General features: G+C 50.2%; 2 protein-coding genes across 2 annotated transcripts in view; both read left to right on the top strand.

Moving 5' to 3' along the window:
* Positions 1 to 2: 2 nt before the first annotated feature.
* Positions 3 to 22,039, top strand: Nop14 (NOP14 nucleolar protein; the record flags this gene model as incomplete). The annotated part of the gene is made up of 18 exons (XM_013023883.1): positions 3 to 26; positions 1,512 to 1,646; positions 2,708 to 2,849; positions 7,002 to 7,141; positions 7,476 to 7,610; positions 8,747 to 8,869; positions 9,497 to 9,628; positions 11,281 to 11,587; positions 12,302 to 12,432; positions 13,367 to 13,452; positions 14,431 to 14,566; positions 16,869 to 16,970; positions 18,128 to 18,281; positions 19,911 to 20,070; positions 20,427 to 20,574; positions 21,365 to 21,483; positions 21,586 to 21,741; positions 21,923 to 22,039. Coding segments are annotated over 18 exons (2,430 nt in total), but the record flags the coding sequence as incomplete, so codon positions are not given.
* Positions 22,040 to 22,232: 193 nt separating this feature from the next.
* Mfsd10 (major facilitator superfamily domain containing 10) overlaps positions 22,233 to 23,108 on the top strand; it is a 4,099-nt gene continuing 3,223 nt past the window's right edge. Inside the window, exon 1 of the mRNA XM_013023882.1 lies at positions 22,233 to 22,334. Coding sequence (XP_012879336.1) covers positions 22,233 to 22,334 — 102 coding nt within the window. The remainder of the gene's footprint in view (positions 22,335 to 23,108) is intronic.

Here is a 23,108-nt window from a genome sequence, read left to right as displayed (position 1 = left end):
TGGCCCGCGCGCGCGCCCTCCGGAAGGTGAGGGGCCCACCACCCCGGGCGCCGCCGCCGCACCGGCGCCCTACTCGGTCGTGATCCCCTGAGGTCTCGGGGATCCTCGGTGGAGGTCTGATGGCTTTGCCCTGAGGCCCTTGTCGCTGTCACTTGCTTGGCTACTGAAACGGGGCGCTCCGTGCGTCTCAGGTCTTTCCGGCCCTCGTGGCTCCGTCCTAGTGTTCTGCTGGTCCTGCGCAAATCCAGAGAGTGAGCGCCTCCCAAAGTCCGGGCTAGCTGGGCAGGGGGTGTCGTTGGTGGGGCTCCACTCTGGACTGACCTCCCGGGCTTTTGAGAGTAGAGGCTCTGCCCTGGGGTTAGTGACCGGAGGCCCCGATGGGATGCCCCTCCCGTCCTGGGTTACCTATCATTCCACTTGGCCGGGCTCGTTCAGGGCACCCAGGAATCCCTGAGGGGGATACAAGAAACATTCAGATCCCCATCAAACTCCTGGCTGGCTTATAAAGTCTGAATTGGATCATTCCAAGGGTTTTCTGTTACGATTTCATCTTGGCACCAGTTGCTTCCCTCACTGATTGACATACAAGCTCCTGTTAGTCTCTTCCCAGCTATAAGAATTTCTGCACTGAATACAAGTTCTGACACAGTCGGTCCAGGTTGCGGGAGCAACAGCCATTTCCTGCTCCCCTCCATCATCTCTTGCTTTGTAGAATTTAACTTTAAAGATAACCAACTTTTGAATAATAATAATAACAAACTTATTCCTTGCTGCTTCTGGGAGAATATCCAGTATTCTGATACTTGCTGTAAGTTCTTGAGTTACATGCTTTAAATATTGTTCCTCTTGATTTTCTAAAGGGTGGACTATGCCCCCACTTGCTAAACTTCTTTTATGGTCGTGCATCGCATATAAAGACACAGTTAAACATTTCCTAGAAATACCTTCAGTGGGAAGTAGCCCCTTCCTGTGATGGAAGGAGTCTGACTTTCTCTGGTCTCCTCAGCCCAAAGTAAACATTTAAATCCTAAATTGTAAGGCTATTGCTGCAACTAGAAAAACAGTTGAGTGTCTCCAGCACTGACAAGCTTAGGAACTAATTATCCTGTTATCACTAAGACAGTGGATTTTCTCTTTCAGGTCTTTCCTTACTGGAGAAAGCCTATTGTGGGACAGAAGCAGGTTATGTATGAACTTTAACAACACAGGGCACTGCTTATTATTATTTAATTGAGATCTACTTTCTTATTCCTAATGTTTCACAAAAGCCTATTGAGTTAGACCTTGCAGTGCCACTTCACAAATTAGGAGACTGAACCCAGAAAGAGTGGAGGTTTGCTCAGTATCATGCAGAGTAATGGAAGTTCTGGAGCTTGAGACTCTGCTTTGGTTCCAAAGGGGAAGCACCTTTCTATAAGCTCTGAATTTTTAAATGTATACCATTCTGATGTCCCAGTTAGTAGAGATTGCAAGTATTTTTTTGTGAGCATTATTTCTGATCTCTTTTTCAGCGTACCCAGACTTTACTAAAGGAGTATAAAGAAAGAGATAAGTCCAATGTATTTACAGATAAACGCTTTGGAGAATACAATAGCAACATAAGCCCAGAGGAAAAGATGATGAAGAGATTTGCTCTGGAACAACAGGTATGGGGGAAAAAAATGGAAGAACATGTGTTGTAAAATTTATATAACCCAAGGGGAAAACTTTCTCTTCGTTCTTGTATAGTTCTGTGGATCCTAGGCTTTCATGTGTAGATACCTGTCTGATTAGGCCAGTGGAGGTAATGGAACTATTACTGGATGGAAGGACCTCTTACCCAGAGCAAATGACAGTAAGAAATCTGGAGTTCTTAACTGAGCAGTAACTAGCTTTGTTAGCTGAAGGACAAGTAGATGGAGGAGCATTGCTAGTGGGGAAAGACCACATGATTTACCAAATACTACTTGATTTACTAGGAGCTTAGTTGGGCCTATTGATTATTTTTTATTTTTGGTTGCTGATTACTAAGGCTTGTACTCAGGACCTTCAGCTCTTTAGCTTATTTTCTCAAGGTTGGCACCCTACCACTTAAGCCACACCTCTACTTCTGGCTTTATTCTGGTTAATTGGAAATAAGAGTTTCTCAGATTTGTTTCTTTGGTTGGTTTTGAAACATAATCTTCAGATCTCAGCCTCTTGAGAAGCTAGGATTACAGGCTTGAACCACCAACACTTGGCTGGCTCATTGATTTATTGAAGAATTCCCTTCTGAGAAGTAGGCATGGTGGAGCATAACTGTAATCCCAGCTGCTCATGAGGAAGAATTGTAGTTCTAGCTTAGCTTGGGAAAAAAAGTTACCAAGGCCCACACCTCATCTGCCTGTCATTGTAGCTACATATGAGGCCTAAATAGGACTGCAGTCCAGGTCCACCTAATAAAAGACCCTATCTGAAAAATAACTAAAATAAAATGGGGCTAAGGATGTGCCTGAAGTGGTAGAACCCTTGCCTATCTAGTACAAGGACCTGAGTTCAAGTCCCTGTCTCACCAGAAAAAAAAATTTAATTTCGCTGTGAGTTCTGGTTATATCTGAATTGTTCAAATGATCCAAGGTAATCTTAAGCCTGTTTTAACTAGATTGTCATATTTCAATGGAAAAAATTAGAATTTGCTGGGAAATAAATGGTTATTTTAAGAAAGTGATCCCCCCTCTCCCCTTTTCAGCGACAACATGAAAAAAAAAACATCTACAACCTAAATGAAGATGAAGAGCTAACTCATTATGGCCAGTCTTTGGCAGACATCGAGAAGCATAATGACATTGTGGACAGTGACAGCGATGCCGAAGAACGAGGAGCATTGTCTGGTAAGGGTCGAGGTTTGAGTGCTGGGGGCAGGGGTAGTCTGTGTGCCTTCCCACCTTCTGCTCTCTGGAGACCTCAGGAATGATGTTAAACAGAGGTTTCACCTCCTGATACTTATTCTGCACATATCCATGGTTTAAGATGGAGTCAGGTGCTAAGAAAGCACTGTAATACTCGGTTTCAGTTTTGAACATCACAGTGGCTCATTTACCAACAAGCCCATAGAAGCAGAGATGTGGAGGAAGCTCACGTGGCTGATCTGAGGAAAAGCACCCTCGCACTGAACTGCTCCGCTTTACCTCTTACTGTTTTACAAATTCTGACCCCGTGATAAATGATATGTATGTATTTCTTTCTTTTAGTTTTTGTTTGTTGTTTGATTTGGCCATACTAGAGTTTGTATTGAAGGCTTTGCTTACAAGGCAGGTGCTCTACCATTTGAGCTATGCTTCCAAACCTTTTATTTTTATTTACCATGGGAGCAATTACAGCATTTTCTTGTGGAACCCATATTGAGAGTTGCTACAGATAATAACTGATTAAATCTTGGCCTTTTTAGATACTAATATACCAGTGAAATGAAGACTCAGTTCCAAATCTAATAACCTTAGATCCTGTTTATAAAGTTGTAAGCGTAATGCTAGTTTGCATTCTTTGTAAGTTAAAGGTGTATCCCAATTTCTAATATCTTCAGATCAAAGTTATACAGAACTAAAATCAATGGGCTGAAAGCCTTGGTGTTTTTCAGTGCCTGAACAGTTAAGGCATTAAAGCTCATTACCACTTTTGGATATCTAGTTAGTCTGGGAGGCAAAAGGCTTAGGAGTTAAGATAGCCCAAGGCATAGAACCAGCTTGCTGTTTAAGGATACCAGGAGTAGTACACTGACTAAGCATTGAGTAAGAAATGGTCGGTTTTATTTTCTGTACCTTTCTCTTTGTACATTTCATTGATCAAGATTGTGGTTCATGCCTGTAATCCTTGTTATTCAGAAGGCTGAGACCTGAGGATTATGGTTCAAAGCCAGCCTGAGAGACTTTTATCTCCAATTAGCCAGCAAAATCTAGATGTGGAGGTGTGGCTCAATTGGTAGAGTGCCAGTTTTAAATGAAAAAGCTAAGTGAGAGCTTGAAGCCCTGAGTTCAAGACCCAAACTGGCACCAAAAAAAAAAAAAAAAGATGCATGCTGCACTATAAAAGTGCGTTTATTTCGGGGGTCATGCTTCTCTGTGCCCCCAAGGTAACCATTTTATTTGGTTCTTTGGTTTGGTCCTTGGTGTGGGCTGCAGTGATGGCCAGGTTTCCAGAGGGACAAAAATCCCATTATCTTTTAAGTAATGGGTCCTAGGAGTTACTGAAGATTTGCTATTACTCTTTGATTTGGTTACAAGCTCATCAGGATCAAGATAATAAAAGAAAAGCCTCTTTAAAGAGAAACATCTACTATAATTTTTTAAATGAGACAACAAAGTCTGTTGTAAAGTTGCATTCTCTTAGATCAGGAGAACTTTATCTTAATCAGCTGCCCCTGGGTCTGGGGAGGTAGCTCCGTGGTAGAGCACATCTAAAATGTGCAAGAGGCCCAGGTTCCTCTTCTGTCACCAGAAAACCCCACCAACCTTGTGAGGTAAGTGTTACTCATTTTGCAGGTTCAGAAGCTGAGACTACATACAACAGATTGGTAATTTACTTGAGCTGCTGAGATGTAGGCAGAGCTGAGCTTCATGTTCGCCTCGGGCTGGCTCCTAAACTGAGGTGTCCTGTCCTGTGTCAGTTAGTATGTCACTAACAGGTAATAACATTATTGTGCTGATGATCATTCTACATACTCAATACTGTTGGGATTTAAAAGTTTCCCAACTAAATCCCATGTGAATATGCCTAAAAGAGGATTTTTCTTTCTTTTTTCCAAGAATCCTTTTCTGACTCATTATGTAATTGTTACATTACTGCATTTTGTACAGTTTTGAGAAAATACTGTAAACATTAACTTACTAGAATATTGGTAGTGAATCATATTTTCTGATACGCTGAACTTGTCGAGAAATAGCAATCATTCATCAAATGCAGGTCTATTTGCCAGCTATTGCTCTTGGCTCTGGGGAAACCCGACTTTTGCCACTCATGGTATGTGGATGTCCCAGACAGTAAATAAAGTACATCACTGAGCTCTGCCGTTTAACCAAGGTGCAATGTGTGAGTAAAACAAAGCCAGACAGCTGGGACACGCCATCTTGGTAGTCATCACTGGCCTTTCCAAAGAAGTGGCTCCCTCTGGTAGGAGTAGTGACTCTGCAGGGCCTGAAGGGCAATATGGGAAGGTGGTGGCTGAGAGCACCTGAGTAGGGTGGTGGTGGGGATAGGGGACCTGTGGGAAGAGTGTGACTTTTATTTGGGAGGGTGATGTACGGCAGGCTTTTGTGCCATGGAGTCCATCCCATGAGAAGACAGGCCCAATTGAACTTAGGAGTGATTTGGAAGTGGGTGTGGGAGAAAGGAATCAAGGATGACTCCCAAGGTCTTTGGCCTGAGTTTCTGGGAAGCCCAGATTGCCACGTACTGCAAAGGCTGGCTTGTCCCCAACAGTTTTGAGTGGCCGAGGCTACCTCGTCTTGTGTTTTCTCAGGGAGATAGAGGTTATTAGCTGATGGTCTGTGGGGATGTGAGGAGATGGGAGGGTCATTCTAGGGACGGCATGGCTTGGTGACTTGGAACATGACTGACACCTTGAGTTTGGATTAACCAGGCAGCAGCTCACATAGGAAGTACAGCTAGAGAGGTGGGAACATGGTTGGAGTGCCAGGGCAGAGCCCTGCCAGGTGGCATGAGGCCTTAGCTCTCTGAAGGCTGCAAGGGTTAGCGTGCTTGAGGCCTGAGCTAGATGAGCAGTGTTCTGTAAATCATTTCACATGTCTGTTTACCCATCTGAGAAATTGTGGTTTTCTTTTAAGAGGTATTTTCCATTCCAGATTTGATGACTCTCCAAATGTTTTTCTTTTTTTTTGGTCCAGTCGTGGGGCCTGAACTCTGGGCCTGGGCACTGTCTCTCAGCTCTTCAGCTCAAGGCTAGCGCTCTACCACTTGAGCCATAGCGCCACTTCCGGCTTTTTTCTTTTTGCTTATGTGGTGCTGAGGAATCGAACCCAGGACCTTAGGCATGCAAGGCAAGCGCTCTACCACTAAGCCACCTTCCCAGCCCTCCAAATGTTTTTCTTTTGTCCTAATACAGCCAAGTGATCCTCCTTCCTCCTCCTCCCTACCTCCTCACTAGAGCTTGAACTCAGGGCCTGCCCTTACCATTTGAGCCACATTACCAGTCTAGATTAGTGACTGTTGATGATTTCTGCCTCTGTCATTTGCTCAAGGCTTTTTTGTGTCTAAGCCCTGTGGGTGGGGACAGGGTGTAGGTACATACCACACTGCCAGTTCCACACTCTTTTTCCTCTGCAACCCTGGTTCAGATTTTTTCTGGGTATAACAGTCTTTTTCAAAAGAGACAAAAAACAAAAACAATAGGTACTTGATTTGAGGTCTTGAGTTTTCTTGGAGTGGTGGCCAACATGTGAGTCCAAGTCTCCTGCCTTGGTTTTTTTTTTTGGTCCGGTCATGGGGCCTGAACTCTGGGCCTGGGCGCTGTCCCTCAGCTCTTCAGCTCAAGGCTTGCGCTCTACCACTTGAGCTACAGCACCACTTCCGGTTTTCTGGTGATTTATTGGAGGTAAGAGTTTCTCGGGCTTTCCTGCCCGGGCTGGCTTTGAACTGCGATCCTCAGATTGAGCTCAGCCTCCTGAGTAGCTAGGATTATAGGTGTGAACTACCGGCGCCCGGCTGAATTTTTATTTATTTATTTATTTTGCCAGTCTTGGAGTTTGAACTCAGCGCCTGTGCACTGTCTCTGAGCTTCATTTTGCTCAAGACTAGCACTTTACCAATTGAGCCACAGCACCACTTCCAGCTTTTTCTGTGTATGTGGTATTTAGGAATCAAACCCAAGGCTTCATGCATGCTAGGCAAGCACTCTACCACTAAGCCACATTCCCAGCTTTGGATGTGAATTTTTGAGAGTGCTCATGGAAAAATGTTGCAGAGTACTTCAAAGTGTTTATAACACCGGGGCCTGCTTTACACTGGTGTTTTCTGCTGTTTGTCTCCAGCTGAGCTGACTGCTGCCCACTTTGGAGGAGGGCCCCAGCTCCTGGACAGGAAGACTACTCAGGATGGTGAGGAGGAGAACAAACCTAAGTCTCGGAAAGAACTGATTGAAGAGCTCATTGCAAAGTCAAAGCAAGAGAAGGTGGGTTGGTTGATGTGCTGCATGTGGGAAGGCCCAGCAGAAGGCATACTCACAGTATGTGCTTAAGCTTTTGTCCCTGAACATTTTTAGGCTGCATGTAATATTTTATATGACCTATTTTGAATAGGAATATTTTGTCTCATTAAACATACATTTGTGCTGTTTTTTTTTTAATTCAGTGTATGTCAATATTTGCAAAAATACCACTGCTTACTACCTTGCAGTGAAAGCTATGCATGAGGGGTTTCATGTATGTTCTTACACACATTGGGCCATTCAGTTCAAGTTCAGCAATGATGGTGTGTTGTCTGTGTCTATTGTTTCTTTTCCCCAGAGGGAGAGACAGGCTCAACGAGAAGATGCCCTTGAACTCACTGAGAAGCTGGACCAAGACTGGAAAGAAATCCAAACCCTCCTGTCACATAAAACTCCTAAGTCAGAGAAAAGAGAGAAAAAGGAAAAGCCCAAGGTAGGACCTGGCTTCTGTAGCAGCATCTCATACAGCTTCCTTCCAGATAGGGCAGTTGTTCAGTTGAACACTGCTAACAAATTATCTTGATATTTGTTATATTGAGATAGAAGCAGATTTCAAGTTGCTTTAAGTATTTGCTGTGTTAGAAGTACTTCAGGTACAGGCATAGGATAGGTGTCTAAACTTCCCTGTTACATATTTGCAAATTGATATATAACATGTTTAATTAATGTACATTTACTTCCTTTTCTAAGCTGTTTCCTACTGTGTAACTTTTGTCTAACTTTTTATTTTATATTTTTGGGGAGGTCTGGTCGTGGGCCTGACCTCTGGGCCTGGGCACTGTCCCTCAGCTCTTCAGCTCAAGGCTAGCGCTTTACCACTTAAGCCACAGCACCACTTCCGGCTTTTTTTCCTGCTTATGTGGTGCTGAGGAATCGAACCCAGGGCCTCACGCATGCAAGGCAAACGCTCTACCACTGAGCCACCTTCCCAGCCCTGTCTAACTTTTTAAGTGATAACACTTGTTTGAGTGGCTGGATATCAGGTAAACCGTAGGATCTCCGAAGATTACATTATCATCTGGCCATCAGTATACCTGTTGTTTTCCCATGTTGGGGCTTAATATTAAGATGACTGGTGCTTATTTTGCTAAAGCAGTACATTTTGGGGAGAATTTTCTAGGAGCAAAGGAGTTGGTGAGTCCATGCCACTAAAGTAACTGCATTTCTCAGTCTTCAGGCTGCTTAGGATAACTTCCTTAGCAGAAGAAAGGACTTAGATGTTCTAGGACTTAGCTTGTTCTAAAATGGCATCCAGACTTTACTAGACTCTTCCATTCCATGCTATCTGTATGGACTTCTTTTTTATATAAAAAGAAGGGTCATTATCCCTCATGGCTTATAATTAAATGACTCAGCTTCCTTACTTGATTTTGTCATTAAAATTACTTAAGTGTCTGACTTCTTTTTTTAAAAAAAAAAAAAGCATCAGAGGCCTGGCTCAATAAGTAAAGTACCAGTTGTGAGCCCAAGAAAGCCCGAAGAGTGCAGTTGTAAGGCTCTAAATGTAAGCTCTGGTACCAGTACCGAACAAAAGTATTAGAAATGAGAAGTGTGTTCTTTTCACCCTAGCCCGACACTTATGACATGATGGTTCGTGAGCTTGGCTTTGAAATGAAAGCCCAGCCCTCTAACCGGATGAAAACAGAGGAGGAACTGGCGAAGGAGGAACAGGAGCGACTCAAGAAGCTGGAGGTATGGAGGGGCTCGCCTCCCTTTGCCAGATGAGTGCTGCCTTTCTCTCAGAGGCTTTTTGGACCTTATTTTGAAAAATGGAATAAAGCTGTACTATGTTTAAAGTGATTATTCATTCAATCATAAATACCTTTATTTCTTATTACAAAAACAAGTAAAATGCAGATCTATCCAAGAACACCAAATCAAAAATGGACATACTTTATAATTCCTCTTCTCCAAAATAGTTGCTAACAATATAGTGAGGGAGGGTATTGCTTTCTAAACATTCCTGTGTGCTGGAGTATTTTTAATTCCATTGCGTCTAAACCAGATCCCAGTCTTCTTCCACAGCTGTGGTTGTGGGGAGATTTGCTGGCCTAATCTTGTGGGTTTCCTCCACACTGCTCTCAGTGCAGCAGAGGACAGGTTTTCCTTCTCTGTAACTGGAGAGTATTTCTGTCCCAAGATTTAATAGTTTGTTTTTGTTAAATAAGGATGTCTTCCAAGGAATGTCTGTCTAGTGTTGTGTGTTGGAAGACTCAAGCAGAAAGCAGGTCGTGTGTCCCCTCAGAGTACGTGGGCTGTAGGCCTCCTCTTCAAGCAATTCATGGGTATGCTATGTGACTCTCATTCCTTCCTGTCCAGGCTGAAAGACTTCGAAGAATGCTTGCAAAGGATGAGGATGAAAATGTGAAGAAACCAAAGCATATATCAGCAGATGATTTAAACGATGGCTTCATACTAGATAAGGACGATAGACATATGCTCTCTTACAAAGTAAGGTGTTTGGCTTCATTTTCTTTTTTGTTCCAAAACATTGGAATTTATGAATTTAATGATGGGGTTCATTTCAGATGGGAAATTTAGATCTTTTAAAAATAAGTTATTGTTGTTATTAAGGTGTTGTGCCAGGGGTTCCCATTCCATAGAATTTTCGGTCTTTTTAAACACTGCTTCAAAAGGCATGGCGAATCAGCTGTGTCAGACTTCTTGGGGACTCCCATAGCAGCAGTGGTTTGAGGTAGAGCACAGATAATAAACTGCATAGACTTTTTTTTTTTTTTTTGCCAGTCCTGGGGCTTAAACTCAGGACCTGGGCACTGTCCCTGAGCTTCTTTTGCTCAAGTCTAGCTACAGTGCCACTTCTGGCCTTTTCTGTGTATTTGGTACTGAGGAATTGAACCCAGGGCTTTATGCATGCTAGGCAAGCACTCTACCACCAAGCTACATTCCCAGCTGTGATGTAGGTTTTAACTACTTACTTGTACAATGTCAACACAGTGTTGGGGAGCTAACTCAAGGTTAGAATTCAGATTTTTTTTGTGGGGGGGTCCAGTTGTGGGGCCTGAACTCGGCTGGGCACCGTCCCTCAGCTCTTCAGCTCAAGGCTAGTGTTCTACCACTTGAGCCACAGCGCCACTTCCAGCTTTTTTGTTTTTGCTTATGAGGAATGGAACCCAGGGCCTCAGGCATGCAAGGCAAGTGCTCTACCACTGAGCCACCTTCCCAGCCCAGAATTCTGATTATTTTTGAATGAAATGACAAGTTTCTATACTGGTGCAGTTTCTTTGATTTTTTTTTTTTTTTCTGCTGTGCCCATGGCCTTGTTTATGCTAGGCAAACACTGCCACTGAGCCACATTCCAGCTATAGTGGAATTTTTGTTTTTATTTTATGCCAGTCCTGGGGCTTGAACTCAAGGCCTGGGTTCTGTCCATGAGGTTTTTACCTTACGGCTAGTGTTGTAGGGCTTGAGCCACTGCTCCACTTCAAGACTTCTATGTGGGGGAGGGGGCAGAGTAGAATGATTGACTTTCCTGCCTGTGCTGGCTTCTGTGATCCTCAGAGCTCAGCCTCTTGAGTAGTTAGGATTACAGGTGTGAGCCACCAGTGCCCATGCTAGTGGTTTTTAAGTTATAAGGTCTCTAGTCTTCTTTCCTTTCAGATTGTATCAATCAGACCTAAGGGCAGAAAAACAGGCAGATCTGGTGTTTTGAGAAGAAAGGGTCTAAGAAAACTGGGTATTGACAAAAAACACTAGGATATCAGAGCAGTGGGGAAAGGACCTGGAACTTCCCCTTTCCTCGCTCGGGAGCCGGTGGGCGCACACTGCAGGCCCTCACCGCTGCCGATACCCTGGCCACTAGATGCCTTCTTGGATCCATGCAGCTCCCTAATAAAACCTAAATGTCCCCCAGAGTCCTGGCAACTGTGCTCTTTGGGAGACTGTATCCATTAACTCTTTGGTACTGTAACAGTAGACCTGAGGTTCAGTAAAATTATAAAGAGGGTTATGTAACTCACACAGGGGTTGGCCCTGTGACGGTGGATGTTACCGTTACTAGGTGGGCATGGTGTTTTGGTGCACACCCATCTAGCCGGGGTGTCAGCCTGTGTCGTGATGCCCAGGGGTCTCCATGTTCTATCCAGGATGGAAAGATGAATATTGAGGAAAACGTCCAGGAAGAGCAGAGCAGGGAGGCTGGTGGCCGAGACAGTGAAGAAGAAGAGGACCAAGATGAGAGCAGTGAGGATGAGGGAGAAGGTGAGCGTGGCGAGGCCCACACAGAGAGCGATGGCGCAGACAGCCACGCAGACCTGGAATCAGACAGAGAGAGCGATGGCGAAGATGAGAAGCCAGAAGAAGAGCAGCAGCAGCCTCCTGGGAAGAGATTGACACGTGACCATCAGAAAACTCGAAAAGCTGCCAGCTCTGAGCTGCCCTATACCTTTGCAGGTAGAACAACCATTAGGTTTTCCTGATTCTGGATAAGGTCTGTGACATGGGCTTGGCATGCACACATGGTCTCTCCCTGGGGTGGTGCATGCGAAGTGGGGACCAGGATGCACCTGTAAGTGTGCAGAGGGCTGTCCTGTGACAGCTCTGCTGTAAATGGGTGAGGTCACTGAGGTACTTGGCACAAGGGTTGGGTTTGCCTTGGTTGTGTGACTGTATTTATGTGGGCTGCCTACAAGGCACACCTTGCTTCCATGGCTGTGACTTTGTGTTCTCTGTGGCCAGCCCCCACGAATTGTCTCTTGGCTGTAGGGATCACGTTGTCTGCCACCTCAGGGGCTGTGCTTGTGGTCCCGTGCCTAACGTTTCTCCCACACAAGACAACTAGAGTGACCCCACCTCTCCAGGATGTCACTGCTTAGCTCCACCGCTCCTTCCAGCTTGCCTGACATCAGGGCATGGGGATCAGCCCTTGGCCTGCCGGCACATATGCAATAGAAAGGGCAGGCATTGGCCAAGCTGTCTGTGGAGCTTGGCACTTTCACATAGCTCAAACAGGGCCAAACTCCTAGGATGTTCGTGATGATGGGATGTGAAACACACACAAAGTACATGTTAGTTAAATTGTCGTCGTTTTAAGTAGAAGCAATTTCACTGTGCAGAAGCGTGCATGTTGACCATTGAATGATACTGAGGCAGGCTCTTTTCCCACAGCTCCTGAGTCCTATGAGGAGCTGAGGGCTTTGCTGTCAGGAAGATCTGCGGCAGAGCAGCTGCTGGTGGTGGAGAGAATCCAGAAGTGCAACCATCCAAGTCTGGCCGCAGGAAACAAAGCAAAGTTAGAAGTATGTGCGATCGACGTATCCTGTGAGCTCACCGCTGCTTGCAGGTGCCTTGAGCCCTGGCCTGGACCTCCCTGCCCCTTGGTGTCAGTGTGGTGATTGCTGGGGGCGGGGGGAGGTACCTAGTCTGGAGCAAACAGAACTCCTGCATGGCCCAGGAGGCTAAAGCCAGCCCAAGCAGCCTGTGAGGCTGTATCTCTATAAACTGCTCAGAAAAAGCTGCAAGTGGAGCTGTCGCTCAAGTGGTAGAGTTCTGTCCTTGAGCAAAAGAAGCTCAGAGATAGTACCCACGCCCTGAGTTCAAGCCCCAGGACAGCACCCAAAAAAAAAAAAGGCTTAACTGGCTCTGAAAGTAAATGACACATGTCTGTTGTAAACAGGTCACTGCATGAATGAAAACAATGTTTCCTTAAGTGTAAATACTTCAGCATTGCATGATTTCTCTCCCATCTCCCCATGTCAGTACTGTTCATTACCTTGTTGTTTAGTTTTTCTGCTCTGCCACTTGAGTCATGCTCCAACTTCTGCCTTTTTGCTGGTTGTTTGGAGATAGAGTCTTGAGAATTTGTATCCTTAGGTTTTCTCTGAGTAACTAGAAGTATATGCGTGAGGTCCTAAGACCCAGCCATTTGTGTTTTTAATAGAGAGTCTCCAGCTTTCACGATCTCATACCTCAGCCTCCTGAGTGCTGGGGTCTGGGTGTGACCGCCATGCTCAGCTTCCCATTCGGGTTTAGCAGTGATGTACTGCCTGCTGTTCCATGCACACATAGCCTGGTCCTCCGTGTAGTAGTGTCTTCCCTTGTGTCTGGTGCTGGTGCCCATCTCCCCCGGGTATTGAACGCCGCTGGTCAGGGGTCCTATGCCCATGTGCCCGCGTGCCCGCCGCCTTCTGTCTTGGGCACTTGTCACAACTCTCCTGATTGATGTTCTTGTAGAAACTGTTTGGCTTCCTTTTGGAATACATTGGCGATTTGGCAATGAATGATCCACCAGACCTCCAAGTAATTGATAAATTGGTAGTGTAAGTAAAAACTTTTTTGTTACCAGGGATGAGGGACTGAGTTGGATCTTTTTTCTCTGGGTATGCATTTTGGAATCATAGAGGCAAAGGAAATAGTGGTGTGAACCTAGTGAGTGGCTGAATTGCCCCTCAGAAGTGGTGCACGCGGCCAACTGTACGAACCCACAGTGACAAAGGACAAGCACGCGGCTACTGCCCAGACGCCACCCTCCCGGATGGGCCCCATTCTTTAGCTTGAGCAGGTTCACTTGACAGCCCCTGCGCCTTCAGTTGCAGTCCAAATAGCTTATTGTTTGTTTGGCTCACCAGTGAAGCTTTAAGCTCTGGGTGGCTAAGGGGGCTTGCCACTATGGGCGCCTCAGCACCAACTCCACACCTGGTGGGGCGCAGCAGGTGTGGCAGTGCAGGAGCGGAAGCTCTCTCAGGGAAGCATGTCCTTTGTCCCGTACGGGGACAGCTAGCACTGTACTAGAAGCCAGCCACCCTTGTGGCTCCAGGCTCCCGGTTCTCTAGTGGCTGTTAGAGCGCCAAAGGGCGGAGAGTCTGTGCACCTGCAGCCGGTGAGAACCTGTGCCTGCCATGAGACCGCCCCCTGCCCGGACTGCACAACCCGTGTCTCCCTGTAGGTTTCTGCATGTAGAGAAAAGAGCAAGTAGAGTGCTGTGTCGGGCTCAGAAGTTTCCCAACAGTGGTAATACTCCAAACTCAGGCTTTAAAACATTTTCAGGAAAAGGCAAAGATGAATGTAGATCATCTTAAAATGCTATCAGAAGAAATTACCTCATAACCAGGAAGCTCAGCTGATCCTAGGAAGAGGAGGAGGAGGGCACACATCAGGCCAGGGTCAGCTGAGAGTCCATCTGACATGCACAAGGCCTTGGCTCAGTCCCCAGCACACACACAAGTTACAAGTGGATTCATCCAGAGATGTGTTGTGGTGTGACTCCTCCTCTCCTGACCTGTGCTTCTGCTTAACAGGCAGTTATACAATCTTTGTCAGATGTTTCCGGAAACTGCGAGTGACTCCATCAAATTTGTTCTCCGAGACGCAATGCACGACATGGAAGAAATGCTTGAGGCCAAAGGTCGGACGGTGTTTCCAGGTTTGGATGTGGTAAGCGGGCACTGAAGTCAGGTCGGGCTGGCGTCAGACAATGTGCACGGTATGCCAGGGCCACCTGTCCCTGGGCACTCCAGAGTGGTCCCGGGAGGACCGAGAGACCTGGAGGAGGGCTCACCCCAGCACGAGCTCAAGTGGAATGGAAAGCATGGCTTACTTTCACGTGAATGGACACGGCAAAGGTGCTTTAAGACGAACAGCAGCACTGGGCTCCTGGGACCCAGCCCACGCAGCCTGTAAGCAGCTAGGTGAGATTTTTTTTGTTTTTTGCCAGCCCTAAGGCTTGAACTCTGCTAGGCGCTGTCCATGTGTTCCTTTTGCTCACAGCACGATATCACTTGAGCAAAAGTACCACTTCTGGTTTTTTCTGTGGTTTAACTAGAGATAATTGTCACACTTTCCCTTTTCTGCCCAGGCTGGCTTCCAACTGTGCTGCTGAGTAACTAGGATTACAGGTTTGAGCCACTGGTACCTGGCATGAGTAGCTAGTTTTGTTTGGTTCCTATTTTTCTCTCTGCTCGCTCTCATGTTGAGGGTTTTTACTTTTGTTGTTTTTTTGTTTTTCAGTTCTGGGGCCTGAACTCTGGGCCTGGGCACTGTCCCTGAGCTCTTCAGCTCAAGGCTAGTGCTCTACCACTTGAGCCACAGCACCACATCCAGTTTTCTGGTGATTAATTGGAGATTAGAGCTTCATGGATTTTCCTACCCGGGTTGGCTTTGGGCTGGCTTTGAACCGCAATCCTCAAATCTCAGCCTCCTTAGTAGCTAGGATTATAGGTGTGAGCCACTGGCACACAGCTTCATGTTGAGATTTTTTTGTGTGTAGGTGTATGTATGTGGGTGGGTGCGTTAGTCCTGGGGCTTGCATTCAGGTGCTGTCCCTGAACTTTTCATTCAAAGCTGATGCTCTATCACTTGAGCTACAGCTCCACTTCCAGCTTTTTGGTGGTTAATTGAAGGTAAATCTCACACATTTTCCTGCCTAGGCTGGTTTCTAATCAATATCTTCAAGTCTTAGCCTCCATTTCTGGATGATTTCTTGTGTGTGTACTGGTCCTGGGGCTTGAACTCAAGGTCCGTGGGCTGTCCTTGAGCCTTTTTTTGTTTTGTTTTGTCGGTTATGGGGCCTGAACTCTGGGCCTGGGCACTCTCCCTGAGCTCTTCAGCTCAAGGCTAGCACTCTACACTTGACCACAGCGCCACTTCTGGCTTTTTCTGCTTATGTGGTGCTAAGGAATCCAACCCAGAGCCTTATGCATGCAAGGCAAGCACTCTACCACTGAGCCACCTTCCCAGCCCTTGAGTTGTTTTTTTTTTGTGTTTTTGTTTATTTGTTATCAGGTCTAGCACCCTACCACTTAAGCCATAGCTCCATTAATGGTTTTTTGGTAGTTAATTATAAAGAGGAATTTCCAAATAGTGATCCTCAGATCTCTGCCTTCTGAGTAGTTAGGATTACTGGCACCCAGCCTGGAAAAACAATTATTAAAAGTTGAAGTGATTCAAGCCCCAGGATGGGCGAAAACAAAGGACTCCGGGAAAATGAGTAGTGTATTTTGAGTATTCACTCAGAAAGCCAGCTCTCGCAAAATCTTTTTCTAATCCTCTGTGTATGCTTGGACACCCATACATGGAGGAGGAAAGTAAGGCTCAGGGAACTTGCCAGCGGGCAGCTGCCCCAGGATCCTGTCCCCAGGTAGACTCTTGGGTGCTCAGTACTGGCCACCAGGGCCACCGAGGCGGTCATTGCCTCTGAGCACACTGTGAGTCCCTTTTTTTTTTTTTTTTGGTTGTTCATGGGGCTTGAACTCTGGGCCTGGGCACAGCTCAAAGCAAGCACTCTGCCACTTGAGCGCGGCCGCTCTGGAGCAGCTCTCTCCTGTTGGCAGGATGAGGTGTTGAGGCCAGGCGTGGGCGAGGGCCTTTTGGGAGGCAGGTGCTGTGCCTCCTGTGGGCTTTGTGGGGAACCAGACACGAATCTCAGAGCAGAACCGGGTGTTGCATGGCAGGACTTGCCAGGGCCTACCTGCTGCCACCTTCCAGACTGAGACCCGGGCCCCAAGGGCCATGGTGCCAGGCGCAGAGCTCGGGTTCAAATGGCCCCAGTGCAGGTTTTCCTGGGAGGGGTGGAGGTGGCGAAGTATGGCTTCTATCATACTCGCCATAATCTAAAAAATGATGCTTTTTATCACCAGGACCTTAGGAAACCAATTCTGTTGTTGAGCCCTTTTGAGTGACTTTATTTTAACTTTATTTTCTCTTAATTGTAATCTGTGTGGTCAACCTTTCCCTCCAGCTAATTTACTTGAAGATTACTGGGCTGCTGTTCCCGACCTCTGACTTCTGGCATCCGGTGGTGACTCCTGCCCTGGTGTGCATGAGCCAACTGCTTACTAAGGTATGTGCCGCACACTCGTCCGTAACCGTGCCAGACCGAGCCTGCATCCCACACACTCATCCCTCAGCCGTGCCAGACCGAGCCTGCATCCCTCACACTCCTCCCTCAGCCATACCAGACTGAGCCTGCATCCCGCACACTCATCCCTCAGCCGTGCCAGACCGAGCCTGCATCCCGCACACTCTTCCCTAACTGTGCCAGACTGAGCCTGCATCCCGCACAGCATCCCGCACACTCGTCCCTAACCGTGCCAGACTGAGCCTGCATCCCGCACACTCGTCCCTAACCATGCCAGACCGAGCCTGCATCCCACACACTCGTCCTTCAGCCGTGCCAGACCGAGCCTGCATCCCACACACTCGTCCTTCAGCCGTGCCAGACCGAGCCTGCATCCCGCACACTCGTCCCTAACCATGCCAGACCGAGCCTGCATCCCACACACTCGTCCTTCAGCCGTGCCAGACCGAGCCTGCATCCCACACACTCGTCCTTCAGCCGTGCCAGACCGAGCCTGCATCCCACACTCGTCCCTAACTGTGCCAGACCGAGCCTGCATCCCACACACTCGTCCCTAACTGTGCCAGACCGAGCCTGCATCCCACACACTCGTCCCTCAGCCATGCCAGACCGAGCCTGCATCCCACACACTCGTCCCTCAACCGTGCCAGACTGAGCCTGCATCCCACACACTCGTCCCTCAACCGTGCCAGACCGAGCCTGCATCCCACACACTCGTCCCTAACCGTGCCAGACCGAGCCTGCATCCCACACGGGGTGTGGCTGGGAGCAAGAGCTAGTTCCCAAAAAACCCAAAGCCAAGAGAGGCTGCTGACTGAAGACCAGCGCGAGGCACCTGCCCGAACCGGGCGGGGAGGCCTGAGGGCTCCGCGTGTCTGGGTCAGCAGGGCCAGCTGTCCTCTGTCAGCCAGCTCCTCACACGGGGTGGGTGGGGGCTAAAGGTTAGCCGATCCTTTCCTATGTTCGTACCTGAGTATTTTAGGGTTGCCTTTCCCTGCATGTAGACAGGCTGTTTATTGGGGCTCATTTCCTCTGTGGTGACCGTGGAGTGTGCAGGTCTCCGAGAAGCCAGTTCCAGAATGCATGGCACAGGTAGGTGCATGGCCTGCCAGTGAGTGTCCTCTCTGACTCCTCCACAGTGCCCGGTCCTGACCCTCCCTGACGTGGTCAAGGGCTTGTTCGTGTGCTGCCTCTTCCTGGATTACGTGGCTCTGTCTCGGAGGTTCATCCCAGAGCTTATTAATTTTCTTCTGGGGATTCTTTACATAGCAACTCCAAACAAGCAAAGCCAAGGTGAGTTGATTTGCCAGAATGTTTGAACTTTGGGATTCTCTCTTAAGAGAATCCATATTTATTAGAGCAGGTTTGGCCAATGGAAAAGTAGAAAATAGATAAACTCTTGAATTCCTGCCATGAAGAGCAGCATTCGTGTTGTCCGGGTGAGAGCGTGTATGTGTGTGCATGCTCGCAGACAAAGCGTATGACACCAGAGGCCAGCTTCACGCGTGAGTGTGAAACACGACAAAAGTAGTTAAGAGACTTGCACCCTGTCGCAGGGAGCTTTAAATGTTGAAAGAATCACATTTTGAGCTAAACAAATACATTGTACGCATGAATTTCACGTTATCTCCGGGGGAGAGGTGCCCAGGGTCAAGACCTGGCCTTGTGCCCCTGGTGGCGCTGAGACAGCCCCTGCTGCCCAGCCTCAGACCCCTGAGCTCCACACCTTTCACTCCATCTCCCATGGAGGCTGAGACCTGGAGGACCAAACCCGCCCATACTGGGAAGTCTTCAAGACTCTGCCTTCAGTTAACCAACAAAATGCTGGGCTGGAGGTGTGGCTCCAGTGGTAGAGCATGGCTGTGAGCAAAAAAGCCAAATGAAAGCATGAGGCCTTGAGTTCAAGCCCTGATCCTAGCAAAAACAAAAACAAAATGAAACATCTTGGACTCGAGATCCTGTTTCAAGTCCCAAACAGCGAGGAGAAAGGGCATGCACGGCTGTGTCGGGCTCTTTGTGCTTTTTGGGGCTTTTCTGTGAGTCCTGGGGCTTGAATTTGCTCTACTGCTTGAGCCACACCTGCACTTCAGGGATCTGCCTGCTCAGGCTTTGGAGTGTGACCCTCGGCTCTCAGCCTCAGAGTAGCTAGGGTTACAGGCATGAGCCACTGGTGCCAAGCTTGTTTTTGTTTTTTGGAACCAGTAGTGAACTTAGTACTTGACCTCAGGACTTGGTGCTCTCACTCTGCTTTTTCCCCTCACAGCTGGCACTGTATAATTTAAGCCATGCCTCTGAGTCTCATAGACTGATCTCTGCCTAGCTTTGAACCTCAGTCCTCATATCTCAGCCTTTTGAGTAGCCATGGGATGGCAGGCAGGCGCCTGGCACCTGTCTCAAGGATTTTATGTGGCAACTGGATCATCTGCCTGTTGTTATATATCAGGCCTGGTAGGGAGGGGGGGCACAGCCAGCACCGGGACTCCCGGCTTCAGCTCCGGGGCATGCCTTTGGCGGGCCTGGGCCTGGCCACGCCACGCTGGCTGCTTCCGTGTCCCTCCTGGTGACCAGGGTGAGCTGTCAGCACATCCTGGGTCTTTGCCGGCCTTCCTCTTGCACATTCTGACCTTTGACCTTGCGGTGCTGCCTCTTCTGCTTATCTCCTGGCCTCCCTCTTCTGCTCTCTCCTGTTCTCGCCACTGAGGCAAGGGCCAGCCTGTGGACTTGGTCACGGCCCAGTACCACAGCCTCCTGCAACACACAGTAGGTCCACAGGAATGACAGGGCCACCGGTTTCCAAGAGCATGTTCCCACCGCCCTTGCCAAAGTTTTTCGGCTCTGCCCAGTTCCCCCGGTGTGTGGCATGACCGGGGCCAAGAAGCCTGCTGCCTCCGGTCACCTCCGTCCTGTTGCCTTGGGATCCAGGTTTCACTCCGGTGCACCCTTTCCGAGCGCTTGCGAAGAACTCGGAGCTGCTCTTGGTCTCCGACACGGCAGCCGCGGCCGCGTGGCAGGGGGGAGGCCTCTCCCTGCGCTGGGCCTCGGGGCACAGCGCCCTGCCGTTGGCGGAGGCCAATCACGCCAGGTACGTGCGGCACGCCCCAGGGCAGCCTTTCACTTACTGCCAGAAATTCCCTTGTTTTCAGCTCCTTTACCTCAGGACTGTGGCTGTGTCGGGTTAACTCCTGTCTGGGCCATGTTGATACTGTGTGGACGGTTTTCTCCATTGGGAGAAAAAACCAAATTCACAGCATTTTTTCAGGTCAACTCCCCGGCGTCCACAGGGAGTCTTTGGGATGACGGCCTGCGGGGGGGGGGTTGGGGGGGGAGGACCCGGGGGCTTCCGGGGTGTGGGGGGGGATTTCCATTTTGCCAGATGTGTGGTTTCCCCGTGAGGAAGGTAGCATGCCCTGATGCCCACACTGCCTCCTGCCCTTGCAGACTGTCCTGCGTGGCCGTGTGCCTGGCGCTGCTAAGGCGCTGCGTGCTCCTCTACAGCCCCCTGCCGTCCTTCCGCGCCATCTCCAGGCCCCTGCGAGTCCTCCTGACGGAGCATCTGGCGGGCAGCGGCCACCCCCCCCAGCTGCAGGTGACGCGTCCAGGCCACGGGGTGGGCGGCCTGCTCACAGGAAAGGGGTGGGAAGCTGCGCATGAGCCCCCTCTGGTGCCGCACTGCAGCCCTGAGCTCCAGGGGTGTCCAGTCCTGTCCCCACACCACGGCTTCCACCTGGGGTGCGGGGGTGGGTGTCCCCGCCTCACCGTCTAGAACCACATGGGCTTGGCCAAGCTTAAGGGGAGGAGGCTGCCTAGTACCTGCCTTCTCATCTAGCATCCACTTACGTGAGCACGCTGGGGCTTGTCCCTGCGTGGCAGAGCGCCCCCTCCTTTTCTCCACATTCAGTGTGGCGGTGAGGCAGAGCAAGCTCCGCAGCTTCGGGGGCTCGGCCGGAGCTGTGAGGAAAGGGGTCAACTGATCTCTGAGCTGGTTTCTGGAATATTCCTCCAAAGGGCATGGTGGTACCAGGAAGCCAGGGCCTTGGTGCGGGGTGCTGTTGGAATGAGGATTAGTCCGAAACTTGGCAGAAACCTCGCCATGTGGTGCCCGCCACTGCACTCGGCCAAGCCGCGGCGAGCCCCGGCACTGCGGAGCAGGGCGCGGTGCGCAGGCGGGCTGTGCACCCCTCCTGCTTCCAGGGTTCAGGGTCAGAAGGGGGTCTGGAAGACGGCAACCATGTTGCACCCCGCCCACGGCACCCAGGGGTGGGGCTGCCGGGCCGGCAGGGCTGCGTGGGCTCTGGCAGCCTGGGGCCCGCAGCCACCGGTGTGGCCGGCGGGAGACGTTGCGGTGACATCCGGGGCCACGCGCCCACACTTCACAGGAGCTGTCTCGAAGCATCCTGGCAGAAATGGAAACGCAAAAGCAGCTGTACCGGCCCCTGGTCTGCGAGAAGAGCAAGCCAGTCCCGCTGAAGCTCTTCACCCCCCGCCTGGTCAAAGTGTGAGCGCCGGAGTCCCCTGGGGCGTCCCCGGGTTGGCCGAGGTGGGGCTCCGGCCGCAGGGCCTGGCACGTGCGCATCCTCACTGCCCACTGCCACTCCAGCCTCGAGTTTGGACGGAAGCAGGGCAGCAGCAGGGAGGAGCAGGACAGGAGGCGGCTGGTCCACAGGCACAAGCGGGAGTTCAAAGGCGCTGTCCGGGAAATCCGGAAGGACAACCAGTTCCTGGCCAGGATGCAGCTCTCAGAGATGATGGAGCGGTGAGCGCGCTGCTGGCGGGCCGCGCTGCCCTGGTGGGGGGTGGGGAGGCCAGAGCTGGGGGGTCTGCGTCTGCCCCCTCCATCTTGGGCTGGGCACAGTAAGTGCCGCAGGCTGTTGGGAAAGGCCAGGCGTCCCTGGGAAAGGAGCCCACGAGCAAGATTTGCTTCCTTTTCCGTTCAGGGATGCCGAGAGAAAGCGGAAAGTGAAGCAGCTGTTTAACAGCCTGGCCACCCAGGAGGGCGAGTGGAAGGCTCTGAAGAGGAAAAAGTTTAAAAAATAAACTACATTGCAGTAGAAGCTGGGGTGCATTTATCAGGAACACAGTCACGGGGCGGGGCGGGGGTCTCTGCGCGCTGCCTCCTGCTGAGGCCTGGGTTCCAAAGCCAGTTTCTGGAATTAGCGGGTCACTGCTGGTGACATTTTGGTTCACCACGGGTCATGCAGCCTATGGGCTTCTCGGGGCCAGACCCATTGAGTGCTGAGACGGAAGATGGGGCTGGACGGCTCGTCCAGATGGGGCCTTGTTTCTCCAGAGGTTGGTGGGGATGAAGAGGGCTTGGTTTTGGATGTGGTGGGGCAGGGGCAGTGCAGAGTGAGCAGCCCTGCTGCCTTCAGGACATCAGGGACATCAGCATGGAGGGCTGCAGCCCAGCCGTGGTCTGCACCACTGGAGGAGCCATGTGTCTAGAACCTTCCTTGGAGGTGTCTCCCTGGTCAGCATAGCCCAGGGCATCCTGGGTTTGCAGCCCTCACCTAGCACCCCTTCCCAGCACCCCTTCCCATTCTCTGGGGACAGGACTAAGTCTGGAGCGCTGCACATGGCTTTGCTGTCTGGATTCAAGATCACCACGGTCGACATTCACCCAGCTGTAGCAGGATGGACAAGACCAAGGGGGAGCAATGGGACCAAGCCGGGTGCGGGGTGGTCTGCTCCAGGCCTCGTGGTGCAGTTCATAGGGATGGGTGTGCCAGCAGCATGCTTGGGGTGGCAGGCCGGGGAGGACGGTCCCCTCTGCCTGGAGCCCCCGGGGTGGCAGGCCGGGGAGGACGGTCCCCTCTGCCTGGAGCCCCCGGGGTGGCAGGCCGGGGAGGACGGTCCCCTCTCCCTGGAGCCACCGGGGTGGCAGGCCGGGAGGACGGTCCCCTCTCCCTGGAGCCACCGGGGTGGCAGGCCGGGAGGACTGCGCCAGGGCGCCGCTGGGTCAGCGGGGCGCTTGGTCACTTCTCCGCTGCGGGTCGGCTAGGCCCCAGGCCGCTGCCACGCCGGGCGCCCAGCTCAGCTCACCCGAGGCCTTGGGCTCCCGGCCGCTCGTGGAAGGCGGGGCCCAAAAGGCCCGGCCAGCAGGGCGAGGCTCGGACAGGATGG

The sequence above is a fragment of the Dipodomys ordii genome, unplaced genomic scaffold, assembly GCF_000151885.1.
Source record: "Dipodomys ordii isolate 6190 unplaced genomic scaffold, Dord_2.0 Scaffold71, whole genome shotgun sequence".
Taxonomy (NCBI): Eukaryota; Metazoa; Chordata; class Mammalia; order Rodentia; family Heteromyidae; genus Dipodomys; species Dipodomys ordii.
Note: the sequence above shows the minus strand (reverse complement) of the source record. Positions and strands in the feature narration are given on the sequence as shown.